The sequence below is a fragment of the Puma concolor genome, chromosome A2, assembly GCF_028749965.1.
Source record: "Puma concolor isolate L17-30 chromosome A2, mPumCon1.1.hap2, whole genome shotgun sequence".
Taxonomy (NCBI): Eukaryota; Metazoa; Chordata; class Mammalia; order Carnivora; family Felidae; genus Puma; species Puma concolor.
This window is the reverse complement of record NC_141668.1, coordinates 54,229,639-54,256,890: the sequence shown is the minus strand read 5'-3', so window position 1 is coordinate 54,256,890 and position 27,252 is coordinate 54,229,639. Positions and strand designations below refer to the sequence as shown.

The 27,252-nt window shown below is 38.7% G+C and overlaps 1 protein-coding gene across 3 annotated transcripts in view; it reads left to right on the top strand.

Annotated features, from left to right (window-relative positions):
• The window catches only part of CCDC126 (coiled-coil domain containing 126), a 41,038-nt gene that overhangs the window by 1,906 nt on the left and 11,880 nt on the right, over positions 1-27,252 (top strand). For 2 of the 3 annotated variants that reach the window (XM_025929981.2, XM_086694321.1), the window contains one exon: positions 14,542-14,929. In XM_025929981.2, the coding sequence (XP_025785766.1) occupies positions 14,692-14,929 (238 nt within the window). In that variant the 5' untranslated portion in view covers positions 14,542-14,691. Of the gene's footprint in view, positions 1-12,079; positions 12,098-14,541; positions 14,930-27,252 lie in introns of those variants that run through there. The other variant, XM_086694322.1, reaches the window with a different exon arrangement.

Sequence of the window (27,252 nt, the reverse complement as noted above, 5' to 3'; positions counted from 1 at the left end):
TATGTGAAGTAATATGCCTCGAGGAATGCTGTTTTTGAATGTACGGTTATAGCGAGAGAAAAGCTAGTAGGGCCTGATAAATTTTCTGTGTCATGTCTTTAGCGACTGATGCATTTTAAAAAATTCAAGAAGGAGAAATCTAATGAATGTACTTCATAAGGATAACAGAGAGCTAGAGAGTAAGTAAAGGGAAAACTTAAACTGTGGGACAGGACATATGTATATAAAGATTTCTGAGTCATTTAAAAATATGTGGCAAAAATACTCATTTTGAAAAAAAAAAGTGTTTATGTTGGCGTTAGTGCAGTGTAGGACAGAGAGTAATGGACTAAGGAAATAGGAGACCTTATTTTTTGTCCTAGCTCTGGCACGATCTGTATAACCTTATATTCCTTTGTCTTCCTCATTTTCCTCATGCCTAACATAGTGAATTGTTCTGATTCCAGACTTTAAATGAAAAAGATTTTTAGATGTTCTTTTTAGCATGGAACAAATTAGTATAAGCTCTTTTAGTCATATATTTGTGTCTTAGGGTCCACTCCCTGCCTTCCCCCTGCCTCCCCGCCCCAGCTTGAGGAATACACATGTAGGAACTAGAAAGCTGCCACAAATAATAATCTCTATTGACGAGTTCATTCTTTCATGAACTGCCCATGTGTTGTTTACACTTTTGACATGCTTAGTTCTCTTCCACTCTACTGTGTGTCTTTTATTTTACTCATTGCCTGTTTACTTATTATGCCTATTTCTTTTTAACTCTAGTTTGTCAATTCTGATCCAACATCATTGTTTCTTTTTGTGAATTCTTTTCCTTTTTGCTTCCATTCCTAACATCCTTGTTTTCCTAGGGGTTTTTTTCCCCCAAAGCCTCAAGCAAAGGTGCCCAGTGGTAGTCTAGTTAGCTGTGGAAGGGGATGTGGGCTCATGTGGCACAAAGCATGATTGGCTGAGGCTGTGGGCAGGTGACTGAAATATATGGCACTGCCTAATATATTTTAGATTAAACTTTTGCTATGGCATAGTGATTGAGTAGTTTCCCTTTTGCCCTAACGTTTGCTCTTCTTAACCTTGAATTACTTTACCCATTTTCTTTTATCTTTGTACTCTTCAGAGCTATTGTCTTCTCTCTTTAATCCCAAATATGCCATCCAAAAACAATCTGATATCTTGAGATATGTTTCTATATCTCACCTGGAATTTTAGTGTAGCTTCTCTCAAGGCAGTCCACATTTTATTTTATTTTATTATTTTTAAAAATAATTTATTTTTTTAAACTAATCTCTACACCCAATGTGGGGCTCAAACTCAAGATCCCAAGATCAAAAGTTGCATGCTCCTCTGAGCCAGCCAGGTGCCCCAAGGCAGTTCTCATTTAAAATTTTAGACCTAATTAGTAGTGGATGGCTGTGTCCTATGTTAATGTTTTTCCCTAGATATTAGCCTCTGGCAATATTATGTAGAAAAAATATTTTAAGAATGGGCCTTTCCCCCTAAAGTTATATTCTGAGGTCAAGTCTATGGAGGACTTATTTCTGAGTTTTTTTTGGAGGGAATTGTCTGAACCTCTGAGTTCTGGTAAACACACCATGTCTTTTTGTAAAGAATATGTGCTTCTCTAACTGTAAATTCCTTAGGAGACTAATAGGCACTGATTCTTGTGGCACCGTCGCAGGATTTTTTACCTAACTACCTGGGGTTCATTGTCTCACCACTTTGAAGAAAGAAGAGGTGGACACAAAATGAGCAGCGGGCAAAAGTTTATTAGAGTATAAAATTAGAAAGTAAGAGTAGTAGGAAAGCTCTCTTACAGAGAGGGGGCATTTGAAGTGAATGCCCACCGACAGTAGGCAAGGGTCCTTGTTTTCTAAGGTTCTGGTCGCCGCCCCCCACCCTCTTCCCCCTTGATCCTCTCAAGCTCCACCCTTATTGGCTGAACAATTCTAGGTGCTGGGTTGTCCATTCCTGATTGCCTTGTTTCCATTGTATGAGGGGTGGTCTGTGGCCAAATCTTTCCTTGTGGGTCGTAGGTTTTATGGTCTTTTGTCAAATTCTTGAGGGAAACCTGAGGGGAGTAGGTGGTGTCTGTTACATTCTTAAGAGAGATGTTAAGCGGGTGGGGGGGGGGGTGGCTTGCTCTGGTCAGACACTCCCAGCATTGTTCCAAAATATGTGTTTTTCCCCACCCAGGGACTTCAGGTCCTATTTTTTCTCTCTCTGCCTATTTTATCCTCTCTTTTCCTCTCATAGCACCTTTAGCTGAGTGAGAGCTTCTCTGCTTGCTGGTTGCTACTATTGCTGTTGATGGTTACTTGAGCTCTAGTCATAAAGAGTGCAAAAAGCAAGAGCACTGAGTAAATGCAAAAACCGTATTTGAAGGGCAGATTTTTTTTAGGTAGGATTACCATCCATTAATGGTTTTTAATGTTGCTATTGCAGTGTTTATATAAGAAATAGAAGCAAGTATTTAAGACAGGTAGTGTGAAATAAAGTGTTTTGAAAATTTTTGACTGCAACCCATAGCAAGAGATCTTTTTTATGTCAAGACTCCATAAATAAACTGTGTGTGTGTGCATGCGTGTGTCTGTGTATGAAAAAAAATAGGTATATAACGGAAAGAAAACTGATGTAAAACAAAAATCTGCAGTGGATACAGTCTACTTTGATGGCTTCTATTTTATCTTTTTTTTTCTTTTTTTTTTTTTTTTTTTTGAAGCGCCATTTGCAAACTGTTGAGTTTTGTTCCTTGCTTTTGAAAAACACGGGGGTCCTGGGTTGAGAGTTTGTCTAATTTCCCCCCATTTGTTTGCCATTGGGTAATCATCAGTCCTCTTTATGCTTCACTTTCCTTTTCCTTAAAATGACAGTGTTATAGTTTCAATACTCATTGATCCTCTGTCTTTACCATAGTAATAATTTGGACTAATATATTTGTCTTTAGGTCCCTGGCTAGGGAGAAACCACTAAAAAATTGCTTAATATCTACTTGTTTACATGTTTGTTATTTGGTAAATGGAATAATAGAACTTTGAACAGATCTTTGGAGACTTACAGATCTCCAAATCTCCAAAGATCTTGTGCATTGGAGTAGAGACATCAAGGCCTGTAATAAATGTGAAAACTAAGAAAAAAGTTTCCCTATGTTTTTCTTTTTCTACCTTTATGCCCTTTAACAAGGAATATTTTAGAGTTTGAAAATTTGTATTTAAAATGCTTAATAACAATTGTAACTTAATACACTAGTAGATTGCTACCTAGACTGTATTCCGTACCCCATCTTACCACATTGCCCCCTTCATATATTAGAAAATGCCAATGGGGATATATTTTTTTGTGCAAAGATCGCCATATCAGATTATTACTATTACTGTATATTACCAAACAGTGGAACTGCCATTCTTATAAGAAAGGAGAACACTGAACTTTCTTTGCTTGTGGGTTTCCTTCTGTTCACGTTGGATGATTTCTCCAAACCAAACCATTCCGTGCTGGGGACTAGGATCCCTCCCATTCTCATTTGTTTGTACTGAGGAGGCTAAGATTAAGGAATTTACTGCCTGCTCCCAAGATTCTGGTCAGAAAAGAATTCTAAAGGTTTTCGTTGGAAGGAAATTGGAACCAGAGTCTACTTCCTCTTCTTTCTCAGATGAGACCTCCTTAATGGGGCTTTCTTGACCTGATACTTCACATAGACTCCTCATATATCCTCACATCACCCTGTTTATTTTCTCCATAGCAGTTTGTGACAAGCTGAATTTAACTTGTTTCTGTGTTTGTTTATTGTCTCACTCCAACTAAAACGTAATCTCCAGAAGAAAAAGAATCCCGTCTTGTTTCACCTTTCACATCTCCAGTTTCTGGCACATAGTAGGTACTTCAATAAATGTGAATAAATAAGTGAGCAAATGAATGAATAAACCAAGCAAGTTCTTTCATGCTTTATTTTATTAAAAACATTTTTTTTAATGTTTATTTATTTTTGAAGGAGAGACAGAGTGTGAGCGGGGAAGGGGCAGAGAGAGAGAGGGAGACACAGAATCCTAAGCAGACTCTAGGCTCTGAGATGTCAGTGCAGAGCCCAGCCCGACAGGGGCTCAAATTCACAAGCCGAGCTGTGAGATCATGACCTGAGCCGAAGTCAGATGCCTAGCTGATGAGCTACCCAGGTACCCCAGTTCTTTCATGCTTTAAATGAAACTTCATATAGCAAAAGTTGTGTTTGAGCCTACACCTTTATGCAGCCTTCCTCTCCCCCAAATTCTTTTTTCTGGAAAAATGTTTTTTCCTATCAGTGCTTGGCTGGTCATTGTGAAGGTGTCTCCATCCAGAAGACCTTATATTTATCTGTGCTTTACTTCATATATTTTTCCATTGTTGTTTGCTTATGTAAAAAAACCTAAGCTTTAAGACTTCTTAAATCCTTTTTTTTTTTTTTTTTAATGTTTATGTATTTATTTTGAGAGAGAGCACACATGGCATTAGTTGGGGGAGGGACAGAGATGAAAGAGACTAACTGTTGCGGGGCTCCATCTCACAAACCATGAGATCATGACCTGAGCCAGAATCAAGAGTTAGGTTTAACCAACTGAGCCACCCAGGTGCCCCTCCTAAATTTGTGTTGTAGCAACTTTGTAATACTTTGAGTTATGGAAATGAGGTGTATTTGAAACTTTAATGTGCCTACTTGATAATTTAATGAGTAGTTATTTCAGATTTAAGTAAAATTTCAGAATTTTAGGATCATTGTCCTAAATGCCATGAGAACAGAGAACAGGCTTTCATTTAATGTTATAATTCATTCAGTATTTACAAACCTAGCCTTCCTAGTGGAGGTAAAGAAAGTAGTGTGGTATAGAGAAAACCTAAATAGTAAGTCAGGACCTGTGTTATAGACCAATACAGTTTCTGCCACTAATTGTCTCATTTTAGGTAAGATACTTCACATCCCTGGGTTTTATTTCATGTGAAATATCAGGGGATTAGGTTAGATTTCTTCTCAAGTCCTTCCAGTGCCCAAATGGATAATTGAAGATACTTCAATTTTATCTCAAAACTTCCATCTTTTCTGCCCCTTTACCCACCAAAAACACTGCAGAGAGGTCACATTGCTGCTTGGGAGAAGGTGGGGTTGGGCTCAGGGATGGGCTTTAAGTAAATTATAGAGTAGTTCTACTGATTGTTCCTTGGGCTCTGGGAGTTGTGGCAGCAGTGGGGGACCTGTTACTCTTGTCCTTAGGAACCTGGGATTGATGGGACAAGGGTCATGACTGGATGAGAAGATGTGATGTATAGAATCAGCTGATATAAAGTAATATGCTGTGAGAGTTAGAAGAAGATCAGCTTAGGGCCACCTGGGTTGCTCAGTTAAGTGACTGACTTTTGATCTCAGTTCAGGTCTTAGGGTTCTGAGTTCAAGCCTTGCATTGGGCTCCATATTGGCTGTGGAGCCTACTTAAAAAAAGAAAAAAGATCAGCATGGACTACAATAAGGTGGAGGATTTGAAATCCTTCTGGCTAAGCATTTAAACAGATACTCTAGTCTCATTTTAGGCTATTTAGAAGATGAACTCTTGCCACCAACAGTATGCGATTATGCCATCTTTTAGGACTGGATAGTTCTTCAGGGACTAGTATCAATGAAGTATTTCATGTTGTCCACAAATTCTGAGTGGAAACTTGTTCAAGCCTGCAGCCTCTCTGATAGCTGCTAACTTACGGAATGAGAGGATATAAGGAAGCATGTTTCATAAATAAAAATACATATAAATGTAAGGTATTATTATTATTGTATGAGACAGTGAGAATAGTGGCTTGATTGGGGGAAATATTTTTTTGACTAATGGGAAATAAATTTGCCTTTGGGGACTGGATTATGGAGGGCCATGAGAGCTAATCAGAGGAGTTTTATTTGGGTTTAGTAAAACATCTCCTGTATTAACTCACATTACTCAGATTATCAAGAATTAGTGGCATTGCTGCAGTAGTGCCTGACTCTAATAAATGTTAGTGTATATTGAGTCGTATGGGGTGCCATTTATCTTTATTAATATTAGGTAATTACTGTTGTCCCCATTACATAAATGAGGACATCAGGGTCTAGGGAGATAAAATAACTTGCTCAAGGTTTTAAAGATAGAATATGTAGTTTCATATGGCGTACCTTGAGGCTGGAGGTGGGGCAGGAGTGGGAGTGTTACTTTTTGAAGAGGCGACATTTGAGCTAAATACTGAAAGATGAAAAGGAACAAGCTGGCTGGGAGAGCATTCCAAGCAGGTGAAGAGTAGTTGTATATAGACCCTGAGGTTAGAAAGAATTTGGTTAGTCTTGCCTAGTGTGACTGTAGCACAGCAGGCAAGGTGAAAGTGGTGTGTGATTAGTACACAAGAGATAAGGGCAGAAGTCAGATTTTGCAGGGCCTTGTGGCCTGATGTAAAGAGTTTTAATTTTATTCTAAGTGCAGTGGGAAATTGTTGAAGGGGTTTTAAACGGGAGTGATGTGATACGATTTTGTGTGTGTGTGTGTGCGCGTGTGTGTGTGGTAAAAAATATGTAACATGAAATGTACCGTTTTTAGGTGTACAGTTCGGGGGCATCGAATGCATTCACAGTGTTGTGCAACCATCACCATTATACATCTCCAGAACTTTTTCATCATCCCAAAGTAAAACTCTATACCTTAAACTTTATTTATTTAAAAAAGATTTTTTTAATGTTTATTTATTATTGAAAGACCAAGAAACAGAGCAAGAGCATGGGAGGGGCAGAGAGAGGGAGAGACACAGAATCCGAAGCAGGCTCCAGGCTCCGAACTGACAGCACAGAGCCCGATGCGGGGCTCGAACTCACAAACCGCAAGATCATGATCCCAGCTGAAGTCTGACGCTAACCGACTGAACCACCCAGGCGCCCCTATACCTTAAACTTTAAACCATAACTCTCCATTCTCCTATCCACCCTCCTCCTTTCCCTCAGCCTCTGTTAACTACCATTCTACTTTCTGTTTCTATGTATCTAACTGTTCTAAGTACCTATCATAAGTGAAATCATGCAATATTTGTCCTTTTGTGTCTGGTTTATTAACTTATTTTTTAATTTTTATTATTATTATTATTTTTTTAAAGTAGGCTCCATGCCCAATGCAGGGCTTGAACTCATGACCAAGAGTTGTATGCTCCACCCACTGAGCCAGCCAGGTGCCCCTTCCTATGATGTCTTGAAGGTTCATCCATGTTGAAGCTTGTATCAGAATTTTATTCCCATTTAAATCTGAGTACTATTCCATTGTATGTATATACCACATTTTGTTTATTTGTTCATTTGTTGAATACTTGCGTTATTTCCACCTTTTGGCTATTGTTGAATAATGCTACAGTGAACATAGGTGCACGGGTATCTATGAGTCCCTGCTTTCAAATCTTTTGTGATTATCCCCAGAAGTGGTATTGCTGGCTTATATGGTAATTTTGTGTTTAATTTTTTTGAGGAACTGACACACTGTTTCCCACAGTGGCTGCACCATTTTTCATTCCCACTAGCAGTGCACAAGGGTTCCAATTTCTCCACAGCTACTAATGTGTGTGTGTGTGTGTGTGTGTGTGTGTGTGTGTGTGTGTGTGTGTTTTAGTAATTGTTATAGGGAAAGAAAACTCTTTTTACCCTACCTTCTTAGGTTCAGTATCCAGGGCTCTGCAAATTAAACTGACAAAAGACAGATTAACAGGAAGAAAAGGTTTATTTCATATGCAAATGAGAGCATCACAGAAATGAAATGAAAACTCTAAAGAAGCGGTTAGGCCTGAGAGAGCTTATGTATCATTTAGCCAAAGAACCATAAATTGTGGAGATCTGACAAGACAAAGGAAAAGGAGTTTTAGCTTCTAGAAGTAGTAAATTGTGAGAAGGTAAATATATGGGGGAAACTAACTGAAGACAAGGGTTGTTTAAGATGTGTTTGTACAGATTCATCTCGGCCTCAACTCCCTGTCTCCCTTGGTAAGAATGTTCTCACATTTCTGGTGGGAAATCCATGTCTTGCTTTTAGGAAGAAAGGGGGAGTGAAGGGCATGGAACCCTTCCTGCATCTGCTGTTTCTTAGTCATCTTCACTTCAAAATAATCCTTAAACCAATGTGGCATATTTTGGGGTGGTATACTCTGATGCCTTTCATATAATCTTAATAATGGGTATGAAGTGGTATCTGATTGTGGTTTTAATTTGCATTTCCTTAGTGATTAGAGATTTGGGCATCTTTCCATGTGCTTATTGTTCATTTGCATATCTCCTTTGAGAACCATTCAAATTGTGACTATTCAAGTCATGACTTGTTTTTATTTTTTATTTTTTTAATTTATTTATTTTTTTTTAAAATTTTTTTTTCAACATTTATTTATTTTTTGGGACAGAGAGAGACAGAGCATGAACGGGGGAGGGGCAGAGAGAGAGGGAGACACAGAATCGGAAACAGGCTCCAGGCTCTGAGCCATCAGCCCAGAGCCCGACGCGGGGCTCGAACTCATGGACCGCGAGATCGTGACCTGGCTGAAGTCGGACACTTAACCGACTGCGCCACCCAGGCGCCCCCATGACTTGTTTTTAAAAGAACATTTTGGCTGCTCTGAGGACAGTGGCCTGAAGTGGGGTTGGAGAGGAATCTGGGAACCCACTCGAGAAAGAGCTGCAGGAATCTAGTTGGAGAGGTGATATCTGGACCACACTCTGCTCCCTCTTCATATACAGTGCTCTACAGATATTTCATTTTAAATATGTCTCCTCTCCTTCATTCTTCTGCTTTTGGGCCTTTTGTAATTTCTGCAGTGGGGCAAGAACTTTCCCCTGGGAATACTAAAACTATTGAGTCTGTCTTAGGTCAAAATAATGATGAAGGTGATGATTTTTTTTTTTCCTTTAAAAACTATTTGGGCCAAATATGACATTTGACTTTTAGTCATTGGTAGACAGTTAACATGGTGGCCTAGAATTTGGGATTCAAAGTTTTTAGAGTATATACTATTTTGGTTGAGAAAGGACTCTAATAAATACTGTGCTAGATGGTAGCCATAGGTTCTTAGTGACAATGTAGGCCTTTTAGGTCTAGTAATTATCTCCATCGTGACTTAGGTAGCCTTCCAGGAGCTGGATCCTTATGTGAAACCTAGAGAAACATAGGGGATGTTCAGAATGCAAGTTCCTTAGTCACTTGCAGCTTTGAACATTGCCCAGACAGGAGATCTTAAACCCTTCCCTTTTTTTCCTTTTTCTTTCCTGAAGATTGAGTCTAAGAATAATTTCTCTTTAGAACTACTAAAGTAAATTACCTTTAGTTGCGAAACAACTAAAGTCTTCTTGTCTGCTTTTTTCTTTCTATATGGCATCACAAAAAATATCTTTCAGGGAACAGAACAGTATATTCCTGTTGATCATAGGGACTAAAGTGGTACTGATAGAAGTTATTTTCTCTTCAGTCCACCTCTGCCTCGTCTAGTAAATATAGGACTTAGCTTGCCCTGGCAGGAGTGACTTGGGTTACAACAAAGATACCTGTTTTTTCTCCCCCTTACCGCTTCCTCTTTAGGATCATTATAGGTAGGTCCAAGTAAGCAGCCTCTGTTACACCTGATGAACTGACTTGTAACATTGAATTTAGTGGTCCTACAATGAGTGGTCCTAGAGCTACAATGAGTGTAGCTCTCATTGCTGCTTCATGAAGAAACTTGAGATTTGGAGAGTGGTTCCCAGACTTTGATGCACATTGGAATAATTTAGGGCTCTTTAAAAAACAAAAATGGATGTGTGGTTCCCACCTCCTAGACATTCTAATTTAATTGGTATGGGGTGTGACCTGGCATGGGGATATTTTTAAAACTCTCCAGGTGCTTTTAATGTATAGCATACTGAGGAGAGAGCAAAGGCATAATTGTATCCTTTTGGGAATCTTAGTCACCTCTGCTGGGCTTGCTTGGAATTACTTATGGAAATGAACCCTTAGAATAGCTTTCAGGCCTTCTTGGCTAGTTTCAGAGAATCCTCTTGTGCCTTTGAACTACTCAGCCATTTGTCAGTTTGTCAGGTATAAGCTGGCTCCCAGCCATCTTTTTTACTTGGAGAAGGCTCCAGGGTATCTTTTTTCCCTAGTAGCTCCCACACTCCTTGGTGTCCTTCTTTAGTTCCCTAGTGTCGAGTGGGATTAACAGTTCCTAACTTCTCACCTCTTTGCGGTTCTCAAAAACAAACCCTTTTTATGTTAAATGTTTAACTTCTTATCAAGATAGAGAAATGTGTAACAGGGGCGCTTCAGTGGCCGAGTCAGTTATGCATGTTATGCATCTGACTTTGGCTCAGGTCATGATCTCACGGTTCTTGGGTTTGAGCCCCATATCGGGCTCTGTGCTGACAGTGCAGAGCCTGCTAGGGATTCTCTCTCTCCCTCTCCCTCTGCCTCTCCTTCACTCTCATTCTCTCAAATAAATAAATAAACTTAAAGAAAGAAAAACACGTAACAAACACAAGCAAGTTATAAAGCATATGAAGAATTTAGTGTAGTAGTCCCTATAAAGCTTCTTGACTTCCCTCTGAGATGGTGTGCTTTAATTTTGTTGAGGGCAGTAATGAGCCAGACACCTTCTAAGGAGAGTCAAGGCTATGAAGACCTTCCTAGTAGGCTTCTCTGAATTTAATAGTCAGATGGTATACAGTTAATATGGAGGAATAAGGGGCTCTTTATTTGTCTTTGGGCCTGCCATACTGAGAAACACTAGGTTTAGACTAGGTTTTCTTTTTCTTTAGGATTTATTACTTTGGGGGCATATTCTCCTTAGCTAATGTTCTGTCTTGTCCACCATCAGTGTGTTTTCTCTCTGTGTCTGGTGTTGGTACTGCCACTCATCCTTTAGTCAAAGTTCGTGGTGGTGTGCAGCTTTCATTGTTCAGCCTGTACCTAATCGGAAGGACTTTATCTCTTAGAGATTAGACTCCCTGTGTTTGACTTTCAACCCCTCCTTCTTCTGCCAATCTCCTGTTCTCTGCCTAATGTTTTTACAGTCCTGTGATTTGTCATTTTACTGGAGTTCCGTAAAACTTAGGAGTTCTAATAGGGCTGAGTTTAAGGACCTCTTTTAAAGGAAAGGACATGGGGCGCCTGGGTGGCGCAGTCGGTTGAGCGTCCTACTTCAGCCAGGTCATGATCTCGTGGTCCGTGAGTTCGAGCCCCGCGAGTTCGAGCCCCGCGTCGGGCTCTGGGCTGATGGCTTGGAGCCTGGAGCCTGTTTCCGATTCTGTGTCTCCCTCTCTCTCTGCCCCTCCCCTGTTCATGCTCTGTCTCTCTCTGTCCCAAAAATAAATAAACGTTGAAAAAAAAAATTAAAAAAAATAAAATAAAATAAAGGAAAGGACAGACCCCGAATGGAGGTATACATTCTGAACTTGGAGCTCTTGCCAAAGTTCAGGCAAGGTGAGTTGCCTGTGTAAAAATCTTAGGTTAACCACCTCTCTAAGCTTTAATGTGATCATATTTAATGGGAGAATAACAACTTTCTTTTGAGGTTATTGCAGATAATGAATGAAATAGCCCTTGTGAAGTATTTACTTTATAAGAACTCAGTAGTTGTTCATGGCTGCAGTTTCTGCTGTTACTATTTTATTGCCATTCCTGCAAAAGAGGGGCAGAGGTTCAGAGCCTGAGCTTTGAATCTTATCTCTACCATCTTATCTCTATCCAGTTGTATGACCTTGGACAAATTATTTAACTTCTCTTTGCCTCAGTTTTTTTCACCTGCTAAGTGAAAACATTCTTAGTGTAGGAGTTGTGAAGATTTAGTTAAAGCAGAATCTGGTACAAAGTAAGTGATTGTAGCAAGGCTGTTGCTGTTATTTAACTGAAATACCCTCTTTGCCTCTGGATTTGGGTATCTTCCGTTTTGGCCTTAGAGATGTATAGTGACCTGAAACTTTCCAGGCTGTCATTTTAACCTTCATTTGCCAAAATACCTAGGAGTCTATGCTCTTAATTCTCCAGTGATGTCACTTTTCTGATTTTGTTACCATGCCATCTTTAGAACCCTATTGTGACTGCTTCAGAAGGACCTGCTTGGTCCTCTGCTGGTGGTAGGTCAGATAACGTGGCACACAGATCAGACTTAAAAAGACATCTGAACCAGTGAAGAAAAATCTCTAAGGAATAATATATTTAATAGATGTGTGAAGAATATTCTTTTAAAATTTTGCTGGGGAATCCAGAACTTCCACTTCCTAATCTCAAATGTAAAATTTCTGTAGAAAAAACATAGGGTTACATTTAATTGACTTTGCTAAGCAATGTTTAGTAATCCAGTATTGATATTAATAGTGATGTTTCAGTAAGATCTGAAGAGATTTATTTATTCTTTGTATGATAACTAAAGAAATAGGCAGAAATAGAAGAAAATTTGAAAAGGAGTCAATTTCTAATTTTTAATGCGGTTTTTACTTTCTTATAGTAATTAGTATGCCCAGTGAGTGGTGTAGTGATGCTTGTAGTGAGGCTTGGCAGGATGGGCACATTTCAACAAGAGTAGATGGGTGTTCGGCAAACTTTGGAGGCCCAGAATTTATTAGACGTATATCAGGGACTGGGTGTCAGGGTAGGAGGAAGAAACAGTGGAAGTTTTCTGAACTGGACAGGTTGATTGCCAGGGTAGAAGACCCCTCTTTACACATATCTGAACACACTCACATCTAGAGACAGAGTTTTGTATTTGGATTTTTTACGTAAGATTAAAAGATATTCTTTATTATTTAAAAGAAGTTTTGAAAGCACCTGTGCTGGAAAGCAAGATTTTAGGGCAGAGCCATAGTGCCTAAGATGTGTGTTGGCTCAGTAAACATCTGTCAAAAGTAATTAAATGCTCTGCAGAGTTTACCTTTACTGAATTCTAGTCTTACCCTCAAACTAGATTTTATTAGTTCACCTATGTGAGTAGACCCTATTTAAGTGGATTAAAGTAGGTATGTTTTATTTGCCCATACTGCTGAAAGTTAAAAAAGTTCTTAAGGATTATTTTCATTAAGCTGTGACTCCAGATGTATTTCTATGTAAAGAATTTTATTCCATTAGCTATAATTGAAGAGTTTTCTTTGCTGGACACTTTGGTGATTCATACACATTATTACTCTCCAGGTCTTTCTACATTCCATGATTGTGACCTTTTTTTTTTTTTTTTTTTTTTCATTGAAGTACAAGGGCACTTGGGTGGCTCAGTCCCTTAAGTGTCCAACTCTTGATTTTGGGTCAGGGCACGTTCTCCTAGTTTGTGAGTTTGAGCCCCACGTAGAGCTCCACGCTGATGGTGTGGAGTCTGCTTGGGATTTTCTCTCTTGAAAAAAAAAATTGAAGTATATATAACCTTTCAATTTTTCTTTAAATTATAAAACTATATTCCTGCAGCATTTAAAATTTAAAATTGCAGATTTGGAAACATAGGTCAATTTTTGAACCTGTTTTAGCACTTGTCATTATGCCTGGCATTAATTTAGAAGTAGAAACTTAGAAATGGTAACTTATTTTTCATCTTAGGTCGGATGCTCAGGATGATCTCCTTGCCATTAGTAATATTTTCTAGTGACATTTCCAAATATTGTCATATTCTTGTGGGTTTCACCTTTCCTCATTTTCTTTTTCTTTTTTTTTTAATTCTTTTTTTTTTTTTTTAAACGTCTATTCATCTTTGAGAGACAGAGCATGAGTGGGGAAGGGGCAGAGAAAGTGGGACACAGAATCCGAAGCAGGCTCCAGGCTCTTAGCTGTCAGCACAGAGCCTGATGCGGGGCTGGAACTCACAAACTGCGAGATTATGACCTGAGCTGAAGTCAGACACTCAACCCACTGAGCCACCCAGGCGCCCCTCACCTTTCCACATTTTCTAACTTTCACTTTGGTATCTGCCTTTTTTTTTTTTTTTTTTTTTTAAGGAAGAGGAGGAGGAGGAGGAATAGCTTTTATACAGTTGGGTAATCTATATTTGAATAGGCTACTGTAAATCTTATTATATGTCCATAGTTTTAGTTACAAATGACAAGTCATTCAGAGAATTTTGTGACCATGGTGACATTTCAATTAATGGACATTTATTTCTATTTTTGAAGAGCAATGTAAATGAAACTGATAAAAGCCTTGAAAGCTTGCATAATGGTGGAGAAAGTTGTCAGAGAAATGATGTAGTTTCAAATCACGATGATTTATAGAATCTCCCTTTTTTTTTAAGGGAGTATTTTCTTTTTTCTTTCTTCATGTTTATTTTTGAGAGAGAGGGAGTGAGAGAGCATGCGTACAAGTTGGGGGAGGGGCAGAGAGAGAGAGGGAGACGCAGAATCTGAAGCAGGCTGTCTGAGCTGTCAGCCTGATGCAGGGCTCCAACCCACAAACTGGGAGATCATGATCTGAGCTGAAGTTGGACACTTAAACCGACTGAGCTACCTAGGCGCCCCTTTTAGAATCTCTTAAATCTATCATCGTCTATTCTGTTGCTGGTATAGGTTAAGACTAATCAACTTTTCTCTTTTCAATTTTACAGAGTTAATTGAGAGTTGGAGGCAACCTTGCTGAAGATGAAGAATACACAGTATTAGAGGAGGAGATTTTTTTTTTCTTTCAAAAGTCTTGATTGTTTGGTGGCTTACGTCCAGTTACCACTCTTCATTTGAGTCTGTTTTCTTCATCAGAAATGATTTTTACAATTTCAAGAAAAACTATGTCCCAGAAATTGAGTTTACTGTTGCTTGTATTCGGACTCATTTGGGGATTGATGTTACTGCACTATACTTTTCAACAACCAAGACATCAAAGCAGTGTCAAGTTACGTGAACAAATACTAGATTTAAGCAAAAGATATGTTAAAGCTCTAGCAGAGGAAAATAAGAACGCAGTGGATGTTGAGAATGGCGCTTCTATGGCAGGATATGGTAAGATAACCATGGACTATTCCTCGTTTTCTCCTCTTCAACTTCTTCCCATTTAAAGATAGTTATGGAAGGAAATCTAACTCATCACTTCATGCGTAGGTCTTTACAGAGTAAATTTTTCTTGACTTTTTACTATGAAAAATTTCAGATATACTGACAAATAGAAACTATGATAAATACTATATGTCTATTGCCTAGATTTAACAATTATTGACATTTTACCAATTTGTTTTGTCTAATTTTTGACGACCAGTTAAATTATAGAAATTGTGACATTTCACTGCTAGATATTTCCATATGTATCTCTAAAAAAATCTTGTTGTACATAATTGTAATACTATTATAACACTTAGTTCATATTTACATTTTCTTGATTGTGCCAGTATAGACCGTCAATTGTATAACATCTATTAACTCCTAAGAAGCAGCATTTGCTCGTATCTTCAATATGGTTTATTGCCATTCACCTGTTCACATCCTGGTTTCCTGCTGTGGTGTGTTTTGTTTTGTTTTGTTTTGTTTTTTTCCTGCTGTGTTTTAAGTTTTGTATGCCTGCCGTAGTCTCACTTGCCTTTAAGACTTAAGAGAGAGAGAAGAGATAGAACACTTTGTATATGAGTGTGTGGGCATTTTCTCTATTTCAGTGGGGTTTTTTTTAGTTATACATGTATGTATTTAAAGAATCAAAATGTGTTATGAGTCTGGTAATAAAAAAGGGCAGTTTTTCCCACCCCCAACAGTACTCAAACTTCCCATTCCTTACAGCCAGCCATCTTAAATTATTTTTTCTGATTTATTTGGTGATTACCTCCATACCTCTAAATAACATGCTCTATGAGCTGCTTCTTGACTTTTCAATTATAGAAATTATCTGTTAACTTCCCACTGTGCAGGGTGAGGGTTCAGCTTTCTTTGTCAACCCAAATTGCATCCCACCCACCCCAGGCTGTTTTCACACACACGTGTTCTTATAATCCTGCCATTTTCCCATCATAATTTTGGTTAGAACAATATTCAATGTTTGCATTATTATGACTGTGTTAGTGGTATTCATTACTGAGCCATGTAGTACATTATTACTTTTCCTTTCACATATAACTGTATTTCCCCCTTCTAGAATTAATTAGTAAGTACTGATTTTTGTTTCTTTGCCTAGTTTTCTACCCTAACTCTCCCACAGTTGCTAAGTCTCCCCCCAGTATATTCAGACACATAAGGTATTTTATCACATTATTTATCTTGAAGAAATCTTTCCTAGAGCCTTCTGATCTCTGGTTTGGACTATTTCTTCTCTAGGCTTGTGGTGGTAAATTATTCTAGGATCTTCCTACATAATTATCCCTTTACCTCTCTCTTGTGTTGGATCTCCTGTTGCCTAGAATCCTGTGGCTTCCTCTTTATTGTTTCTCCCTCATTTTAGGGGAACTGATTCTTGTAGTTTCCTCAGAAAGATACGAGGAAGGTCAAAGTTTTGATTCCTTGCATATCTGAAAAGGTCTTTTTATCCCCCTACTCTCATGTTTAATTGAAAATTTGACTAAGTATAGAGTCCTAGTTTGGAAATAGTTTTCTATTGGATTTTAAAGGCTTCCCCCCACTGCCCCCTTAGCTTCCAGTGTTCTTTTTGAGAATTTAATGCTATTCTGATTCTTTATCCTTTAAAATTAAAAAAAAATTTTTTTTAATTTATTTTATTTTTAGTATTTATTTTTGAGACAGAGAGAGATATGACAGTGTGAGAGAGGAGGGACAGAGAGAGAGGGAGACACAGAATCCAAAGCAGGCTCCAGGCTCTGAGCTGACAGCAGAGAGCCCAACTTGGGGCTCAAACCCACAAACCGTGAGATCATGACCTGAGCTAAAGTCTGATGCTTAACCACTGATCCACCCAGGTGCCCCTCCGATTTTTTTACCTTTTAAAATTTATTTATTTTTAGAGAGGGAGAGTGCACATGAGCAGGGGAGGGACAGAAACAGGGAGAGAGAGAATACCAAGCAGTCCCCGCATTGCCAGTGTGGAGCCCGACATGAGACATGATCTCATGAACGGTGAGGTCATGACCTGAGCTGAAACCAAGAGTCAGACGCTTAACCGACTGAGCCACCCAGGTGCCCCTGATTCTTCACCCTTTATATGTGACTTATTTTTGGAAGTTTGTGAGATCTTTATCACAGTCCCATAATGCTGTTCTGAGATTTTTCAGAATGACGTCCCTGGGTCTGGATTTCTTTCACATATGTGCTGGACTTGATTTATTTCCCCCCCAAATTTCATGTTTATTTTTTACTAGTACCTATATCTAAGAGATGGAACATTTGTGACTCAGGATAATGATCATGCTCTGTTTGTCGCTACACATCATCTACAACATCTCAAGAGGTCTCCACCAAGTCAGCCACTTCCAATAAGGATATACTGTCCAAGGTATGAAAGTCCTAAAACCAAAATACATGGTTCTAAAAATTTTTTTTTTAATTTTTTAATTTTTGTGAGAGAGAGAGAGACAGCCAGAGCATGAGTGGGGGGTGGGGTGCAGAGAGAGAGGGAGACATAGAATTCAAAGCAGGCTCCACGCTCTTACCTGTGAGCACAGAGCCCAGTGCAGGGCTTGAACTCACGAACCGTGAGATCATGACCTGAGCTGAAGTTGGACACTCAACCACCTAGGCGACCCCACAAATACATTTGTTCTTAAAGTAATCATAATTGTACCTAAGCAATATAGTCAAAATGTTTTCAGACTTTTCAACTGCTATAACTCTAATACCTACCGTACCATTTTTTCCTTTTTCTACCAAATGATATATTACTTCTTTATGCAAATACCCTGCAAGTTCCTTCACAAATATAAATTTCATAAATGTCAGAATTAAAAATAAAAATTACAGAAAGTCTTTCATTTATTTTTACCCTTGGCCTAATTTCCTTTATTATTATTTTTTAATTAATTTTTTTTTTTTGAGACAGAGACAGAGCATGAGCAGGGGAGGGGCAGAGAGAGGGAGACACAGAATCTGAAGCAGGCTCCAGGCTCTGAGCTGTCAGCACAGAGCCCAACGTGGGGCTCGAATTCATGGAGTGTGAGATCATTACCTGAGCTGAAGTTGGACGCTCAACCGACTGAGCCACCCAGGCGCCCCGGCCTAATTTCCTTTAAATGTGGATTCATTTCTTTACCCAACAGAGGTTACCTTAATGCCACATAGATATCACCCGTTATAGTTTACATATCCATTCATTTACTGTGTTGATTCAAGTTACCACTGATGCCGTCAGAGTACAAGGTTTATTTTACATTTTATCATTGCTGCAAAAAAAGTTTAAAACCATTTCAAACACTTCATTAAAAATGGTATTGTTGAAATAATATTGGGAGCAAATAGAAAATTTCTGTATATTTATTTTGAAAAGAATAGACTTTTTTGTAACTGCTAAAAATGGTCACTTAACTTCTCTGTAGATATAGCAAAGAATAATCAATCAAGTATAAAACTAAGACTTTATATCTCAGATTACTTCAACATGCTAATTTGAATAAAGTGAACATTCTTTCAAAAGAACTTACTGCCTTTACATGGATAAACTTCTGTTAGTGTATTAGGCTTTTGTTTTTCTCTACTTGCAGAAGAGTAACTATGTTTTGAGAAAAACATTTACTAGAGATCAGAATTTAACTTTCTTTAAAGTTTGGTTTTCTAAGATGTATCTATGTTAAATATATACCTTAAGTAAACCCTGCTACTTAAGAAGGATATATTTTGTTTACAACCATCAAGTAATGATTTTAAGATGGAGCTAAATCTAGTGAAACTTAAATTCTAAAGTGCTTTAATCAAAAGCTTGATATATATCTATTTATGAATCACAACTCTTGCAGTTGTTTCAAATAATTCTTTAAAGTAACTGGCTCTTTCTGCAATAATCTGCTTATTTCCATGACGTGCTTGTTCTATCCCAAACTGGAACTCATCAGTTTGTGTAAGAATACTTAATGTGTCATCTTTTTAAACTTCAATTTGGTAAATTAGTGTCTAATTTTCGTAGAACTATATCCAACCTAGCTTCTAGATCACACAAAAGATTCTGAAATTTGGGATCAAAATTCTCCATTCCTGATCCTTTAACAACATTGGTGCAAATACTGGCCTTGCTGCTTGCTTGGTAAAGGGAATTTATAGGTGAGTCTAACAGATAAAACAAGAATGTTGTTTTGTAAATTCTGATTGGTAATTATTTTAGGTTGCAGCTTGAAAACAACCAGCATTTTATCTTTTGTGTCAGCAAACTCAGTTGTGTTGGAAAAGGACATTAGATGTTGGATTGCGGCACCCTAAGAACGTTTGGTTCCTGTCATCCAAAAAATTGTTGATTTCAGGACAGCTGTACATGAGTGGCTGGTCCCAGGGTTCTGACACTGAAGTAATTCTGGGTAGTAGTGAAGATGAAAATCTTCAGAACATCCTCATTTCTGCCTGCCATGATTTTGGAGACAGGGAAAAGGAAGCTTCAGTGGGCACTTTAAATCCTGAAACTTACATCCTTCGGTTTAGGGATATTTTTTCCTAAATTATTTATTTGATTTCATCCTCCCCATTGTTTTCATTCTTCCTGAAATCCTGTTGTTCAGCATTTGGGCCCTATGAACTGGTTCTCAAATTTTCCTTTATTTACTGTCCTACTTTCCATCTCTTTGTCTTTTTGTTTTATTTTTTGAGATATTTACTCATCTTTATTTTCAACTCTTTATGGACTTTTTTATTTTCTTTCATATTTTTAATTTCTTAAAAAAATTTTTTTTAAATGTTTATTTATTTAGAGAGAGAGGGTGAGCTGGGGTGGGGCAGAAAAAGGGAGAGACTGAATCCCAAGCAGGCTCCATGCCATCATCAAAGAGCCTGATGTGGGGGTCGAACTCATGAACTGTGAGATCATGACCTGAGCTGAAACCAAGAGTGGGACACTTAACCAACTGAGCTACCCAGGTGCCCCATCATATTTTTAATTTCTAAGAGCTCTTTTTTTATTTCTCAAATGTTGTCAATGATACATTTTCTGAAATATTTTTACGTTTCATCCAAACATGTCTGGTGATCCTTAGCCTATGAAGGCTTTTTAATATTTATTTATTCATTCATTCATTTATTTTAAAGATTTTGTGCTTTTTTTTTTTTTTTAATTTTTTTTTTTCAACGTTTATTTATTTTTGGGACAGAGAGAGACAGAGCATGAACGGGGGAGGGGCAGAGAGAGAGGGAGACACAGAATCGGAAACAGGCTCCAGGCTCTGAGCCATCAGCCCAGAGCCCGACGCGGGGCTCGAACTCACGGACCGCGAGATCGTGACCTGGCTGAAGTCGGACGCTTAACCGACTGCGCCACCCAGGCGCCCCAAGATTTTGTGCTTTTTAAGTAATCTCTATACTTAATGCGGGACTTGAACTCACAACTCTGAGATCCAGTTACATGCTCTACCAACTGAGCCAATCAGGTGCCCCTGAGGCTTTTTTAAAGAATGAGACACTTAAAGTTTGATGGGAAGTGTTGAGTTGTTGGTTGGTATTCACTATAGCATGATCTGGCTGGGACATTTCCTTGGGAGCATCCTTAATATTTGTAATGACTTCTGATACGAACTACCTGGAATTAAGCCAAATTTCACAGGTTAGGGGCATATCCTCCAAAATACTGCCTTCACTTCAGATATTAGCCACAAGTTTGGGTGTCCCAGGCCACACTCATTTTTGACCAGTTCTACTACCCCCTCAGGTTTGGTAATTCACTAGATTGGCCCAGGGAACTCCCTGAAAGGACTGCACTTACAGTTTTATTATAGCAAAAAGAAACTCAGAACCAGCAAAAGGGATACACACATAGGGCAAGTCTGAGAGGGTTCCAGAGGCGAAGTTTCTGTTGTCTTCTTCCCATGGAATCAGGCCGCATTACTCTCTTGGCACATTCGTGTATGATCATATTAAGAGTATTGTTACCTAGGGAAATTCACCTGAACTTTGTGTCCAGGATTTTTATTGGGATTTTATTGTGCAAACACGATTGATTGGATTTAGCCAGATGGTTGAATTCACTTTCCAGCCCCTCTCACTGATCTGACATTACTGAAAAGCCACGACTCTCTAATTACATAGTTTGGTCTTTCTGGCATGCCCAGTCCCCATCCTGAGTCATGTCATTAGCACAAACTATCTAGGGGCCCAGTCTGAGTCACTTTGTTAATATAAACTATCAGTGGGGTTCCAGGGGCCCATCATGAATAACAAAGACAGTCTTATCGCTCAGGAAATTCCAAACATTTAGAGGCTACCTCCCAGGAACTAGGGACAAAGTCCGGCCAAACTCTATTGCACATTATCACTGTCTGTTTCTTTGCGGAATCCCAAATATGGGTGTATTTAGGTCTTTCTTCTTGAGCTGATCAGATTCCCTAGAGAAGGACTTCCAATCTTGCTGGAGAGTATAGGCCTTCAACTGTTGTGGGATCCAAATGAGAGGAAGAGGCTGGGGGAGGACAGGTAGTCTCAGCACTCACTGTGTAAATTTTCATTTACTCCCCCTGTTTTCACTGTGGCACTCAGGCCCTTAGCTGTTTCACTGGCTTCAGAAAATGAACCTCAGCTTTTCTGCAGGGAGTGAGGGGCTATTGCCCAGTTGGGGAGTGTTCTAGATAATTTAGGAATCAAATGTCTCCATAGATAAATTTTCACCCAATTCTTCTGTTTTAGTCCCTTTTTTAACCCCTATTTTCACTGGTACCCACTATAACAACAGTTCCTGGGCATTTTAAGGGTAGGGTTCTGTGGAGAACATTGAATTGTTTCTTAGTTTTTCTTCTAAGATCAAATTTTTCAGAGCTTCTAAGTCAGTTAACACTCGTCCCTTTGCTTTCTACCTTCTGGAGTTGTGTTGCTATGGTCTCTTCTGTTATCCTTGGCCTTGTGGATTTATGCTTAAAGAAGGAAAGAAAGAAAAAGAGAGCAAAAAGCACCGTTACTGTTTTGGTGGAGTGTCCATGTAGCCGGGACCCATGGGTGCAAGAGCACCTGGTTCCAGGGGTCCCCAACAGACCAAGTTTGGCTCCCCGCTAACAGAATCCAAAGGCAGAGAAAAGGGTGGTGGTGAGACAAGAAAGGAATTTGTTTTAGTAAGGCCAACACCGAGAAGCCAGTGCACTAGTGTCCCAAATGAATCCGTAGTGCTGAAAATGCCTCATGTTTTTATAAGGAAAATGTGGGACAGGGGTTGGTGGGTAGCACAGTCGGGCAGTAAAGGTCTCCTTGATCAGTGTCTTGGGTCAGTCACACAGAATCTTGCTGGCTCAGGGCAGTCCTTATACTTGAGGGGGTAGTTTTGGTTCCCATCACAGGGTGCTTTTCCCACAAGATTGTTAGCCTGAGTTAAGAGAAGCTGGAAATAAGAACTTAATCAATTAGCAAGTCCAGACTGAGGTCAAAACGGAGGTGGTTGAAGTCCTCTTTCATCCAAAGTCAGCAGAGGTTAATTGCCTTTTTTCAGTTTACCTTCTTTATCTGGAAATGCCCTAGGCACTTTCTATTTTTATAGAAACACCTTTATGATGGTTCTTATGAGTTGATGAAGGTTAGCCTGCATTTGCTCTTGAGGATCAAATTTAGATGACTTAGAGATGAAGGAGCTGGTATATACTGAGATGGAGGTTCTTGTGGCAGATAGAGATGCAGAAATTACATTGTTTTGCATTCTGCTTAGTCCAAGGACACTGATAGAAAGTAAATCTTATAATAAGAAGAAAAATACTTGAAAATAAAGTTTTTGTACTTGAGCAAAATAACTGATCTCTCTCTCTCTCTCTGTATATATATAGATCTCTCTCTATATAAATTATTTTTGAGAGAGAGTAAGAGCACATGTGAGCCTGAGCTGTGAAGAGGCAGAGAGGGGTGGGGAGAGAGAATCCTAAGCAGGCTCTGCACTGCCAGTATGGAGCCCGACACGGGCTCGAACCCATTAACCATGAGATTGTGGCCTGAGCCAAAATTAAGAGTTGGATGCCTGGGGCGCCTGGGTGGCTCAGTCAGTTGAGCATTCAACTTTGGCTCAGTTCATGGTCTCTTGCTTCATTAGTTCGAACCCCACATCCAGCTCACTGCTGTCAGCTCAGAGCCCACTTCAGGTCCTCTGTACCCCTTCTCTCTGCTCCTCCCCTGCATTCTCTCTCTCTTTCTCAAAAATAAATAAATATTAAAAAATTTTGGGTGCCCCACCAACTGAGCCACCCAGGTGCCCCTAACTGTGATATTTTAAAAGGTAGCAGCCATCTGTGCTATGCTGCCCAGCTGTGTGTAATGACTTGAGTTTTCAAAAAATATTTTTTTTCATTTTATTTATTTTTCCATTTTATTATTATTTTTTTTTAGAGAGAAAAAGTGAATACATGCTGGGGAGAGGGGGAGAGAGAGAGAGAGAGAGAATCTTAAATAGGCTGTATGCTCAGCACAGAACTAAACACAGGGCTCAATCCCATGGGATCATGATCTGAGCAGAAATCAAGAGTTGGATACTGAACTGACTGAGCCACTCACGTGCCCCACGACTCAGTTTTAAAAGCAACGTTCAGACCTAGCTACACATGATATTTGATAAACTTTTAAAATTTAATGTATGGTGGAAATACTTATGTCAATGAATATATACCTACGTCATTAATGGCCACGTGATATTTAACCAATTCCTGATATATTTTTTTACTTATTTTCTAAATATATGTTTATTATAAACATTCAAATAGTGCAGAAATATACAAGATAGATAAGTTAAAAAGGCAGAAAGAATGTCATTTAATTTGTTCCGTATTGGGGTAAGTGTACTTTTCTTTAAAGGGCTAAATAGTAAATATTTCCAGAGCATGGCTATGTTCTGGTGAAACTATTTACCAAGACAGGCAGCCAACCAGCTGTAGTTTGCTTACACATGATCTAGCACATTATTTTATTTTGAGCAAAAATGGGATTGTACTGTGGATACTGGTTTGCAGCTTACCTGTTTTCACTTAATTACTGTGGCTATCTTTCCATATTATTACATATAGGTCTGTCTCATCCTTTACAATGACTTAATATTGTTTCATTTTATAAATATTCCTTAACCTGCCCGCCCTCACTCCTTGCCCACTTATTCTGTAATGATGGATAATTTGTTGCTAACCTATTTTGTGTTTGATTCAATGCTACAATGTATGTGTGTTTGTATGTGTATGACATATATGTGTGAGTATAAATGTGTATTTCATGTTTGTGTAAATGTTTCTGAAGAATAGATTCCTTACATGTGGAATTTTTTGGTCAAGGATATGCAAGTTAAGTTTAATAGGCATTTGTCAGATTGTCCTTCAGAATGGCTCTACCAGTATACATTCCTACTGCGACCTTCACAGCAGTGTGAAAGTGCCAGTTTCTCCACCATTCTATTTAATTTTATATGATCTCTAGTTGTTTGCTTTTGCATTTCTTTGTTTACAGTAGAGGTTAAAGGATTGTTGGCTATTTGTAATTCTTGTATGTATGAGTGAGTCATTTATATCCTTTGCCAGTTTTTCTGCTGGGAAATTTCTTAAGTGACTGATTCTTTGTAAAGGCATTAATGCCGTTATTATGTGTTGCAAATGTTTTTCTTCTGGTTTTTCAGTTGCCTAATAACTTGGTATTATTGTTTAAAAAATTTGGGTAGCAGAATGTGTGTGTCATTTTTTATTAAACAATTTTTTTTTTTTAAATTTTAAAGAGATACAGTGAACAGGGGAGAGGGGCAGAGGGAGAGAGAGAGAGAATCTTAAGGAGGCTCCATGTTCAGCACAGAGGATGCTGGGCTCAGTCCCACAATCCTGGGATCATGACCTGAGGTGAAAACAAGAGTCAGATTCTCAACTGACTGCGCCACCCAGGCGCCCTGTGTCTATCATTTTTTATGGTTTAGGTTTATGCTTAAAATATTTGCCCCAAAGCTTACACTCTAATATACTATGGTGGGTTTTGTTTTTGTTTTTACATTTACGTCTATAATATAGTTGAGATTTCTGGTGTAAGCAGTAAGAGATGCAGATTCTTTTTTCCACATTAGGTAGCCAGTTATCCCAGATTTATTATTTGAATTCCATCTTTTGCTCCACTCATTTGACATGGCAGTAATATATAAATATTTATTTAAGTTACAATAAAATCAGAATTTTACAAGTTCTGGAGAACTTGAACATTTAACCATCTATAGAAACCATTTAGCTTCTCATTGCTATACAAAAAAGCTAGAAGGCTTTTTATTTATTTATTGAATAGTCTCCCCTTGAACTGTTTAACCTGTTTTTCCCAGTTGGGAAAATAAGCATAAGCTTTTTTTTAATCCCAGTCACCAATGAATTGTTACTATCACAAAGGTCATAGGCAGATCAGTTCACCTTTATACGTCATTGTCTGTAAATTTTGAACAGTAATTTGTGCTTTCCCTGTAAAAAACCATTTCCCCTGCTCTAGATCTTTTTCTCAATATTCTTAGTCTTCTCTGATATAATTTTTTTTCTTCCCATGTAACATGTTTTGGATTCTGAGGTTTGCCTAGAACAGTGAATTGGGGATACTTGGTCTGAGTTTCCCAGTGACTGTTCATAGAACACTTTGCACTTGAGGCATTGTTTTGTTTCCTAAACTGTTTCTGAATCTATAGCAATACTATTGTTTTATCACTACAGACTTTTCCTTCCAAAGATGAACCCTGCTTTCTTTTAAGAGTTTTGGTTTTACTGTCTACTAATGTGGTTGAACACTTTTAAAAACTAGATTTCGGGGCGCCTGGGTGGCGCAGTTGGTTAAGCGTCCGACTTCAGCCAGGTCACGATCTCGCGGTCCGGGAGTTCGAGCCCCGCGTCAGGCTCTGGGCTGACGGCTCAGAGCCTGGAGCCTGTTTCCGATCCTGTGTCTCCCTCTCTCTCTGCCCCTCCCCCGTTCATGCTCTGTCTCTCTCTGTCCCAAAAATAAATAAACGTTGAAAAAAAAATTAAAAAACAAAACAAAACAAAACAAAAACTAGATTTCAAAAATATTTTGGAAGAACTGGAAAACAATTTAATGTTGATATTTAAATGCTCTTCTGCAGGGGTGCCTGGGTGACCCAGTTGGTTGAGCATCTGACTCTTTTTTTTGGCTGGGTAGTGGTCCCAGGGTCAAGGGATCAAGTCCTGTGTTGGGCTCTACACTAAGTGCGGAGCCTGCTTGGGATTTTCTCTCTCTCTCTCTCTCTCTCTCTCTTTCTTTCTCTCTCCCCCTCTCCCCTGCATGCTCTCTCTCTCTCTCTCTATTTCTCTCTCTCTCAAATAAATAAATAATAGATACTTTTCTGAAAATAAGTTAACAAATAGTTGTTTTTCCATATAAGTCTATAAAAAATAACCTTTAGAAACACAAGTTAAAATTTCTTAACTATTTAAAAAAAATTTTTAATGTTTATTTATTTTTGAGAGAGAAAGAGAGATAGAGTATGAGCAGGGGAGGGACAGAGAGAGAGAGGGAGACACAGACTCCAAAGCAGGCTCCAGGCTCCAAGCTTGTCAGCACAGAGCCTGACACGGGGCTCAAACTCATGAACTGTGAGATCATGACTGGAGCCAAAGTTGGACGCTTCACCGACTGAGCCACCCAGGCGCTCCTAAAATTTCTTAACTTTAATCAGTTTTTCAAATATGTAAATTATCATGTAAGTAATGAATGAAAACAGTGCTATGATAAGCTGCTAGAGAATATCTTTTATAGTTGAAGAAAAACAATTTAAATAAAATTCCCTAAACTGGGGAATTTGGGAAGATGGAGATCCCTCCTTTTCCTGTTCCTATGCTATCCATCTTTCCCTATTCCCATTTAAGTACAACTGAAAGTCCTGGACATTTTATATAAAACAAACATAAGAATCTGAAAGAGAAAAATACTGGCTAGGGACCTCAGGACACAGTGGTATGATCCCTGTTTTGTTTTGTTGTGTTCAACCTCATATATTCCAGACTTGGAGCTGAAGAAGTCAGTAATCTCCCCAACAGACACCTGCTCTTGTAGCCAAGAAAGGGGCAGTCTGGCAAGACAGAAAACTTTTGGACAATAACTATTCTCCTTCAGCCAAAGATCACATAAAAATATTGTGGCTGCACCACCACCTGTATGATCAAAGGCCAAACGGGGAGCCTACACTTTACCCTTGTGAGACTGTAATAAGGTATCCAATACCTCCCTCCCCCATGGTACCTGTGGAGACTACATGGGGAGCCAGGACTTCCATACCTCATTACATGCAGTAA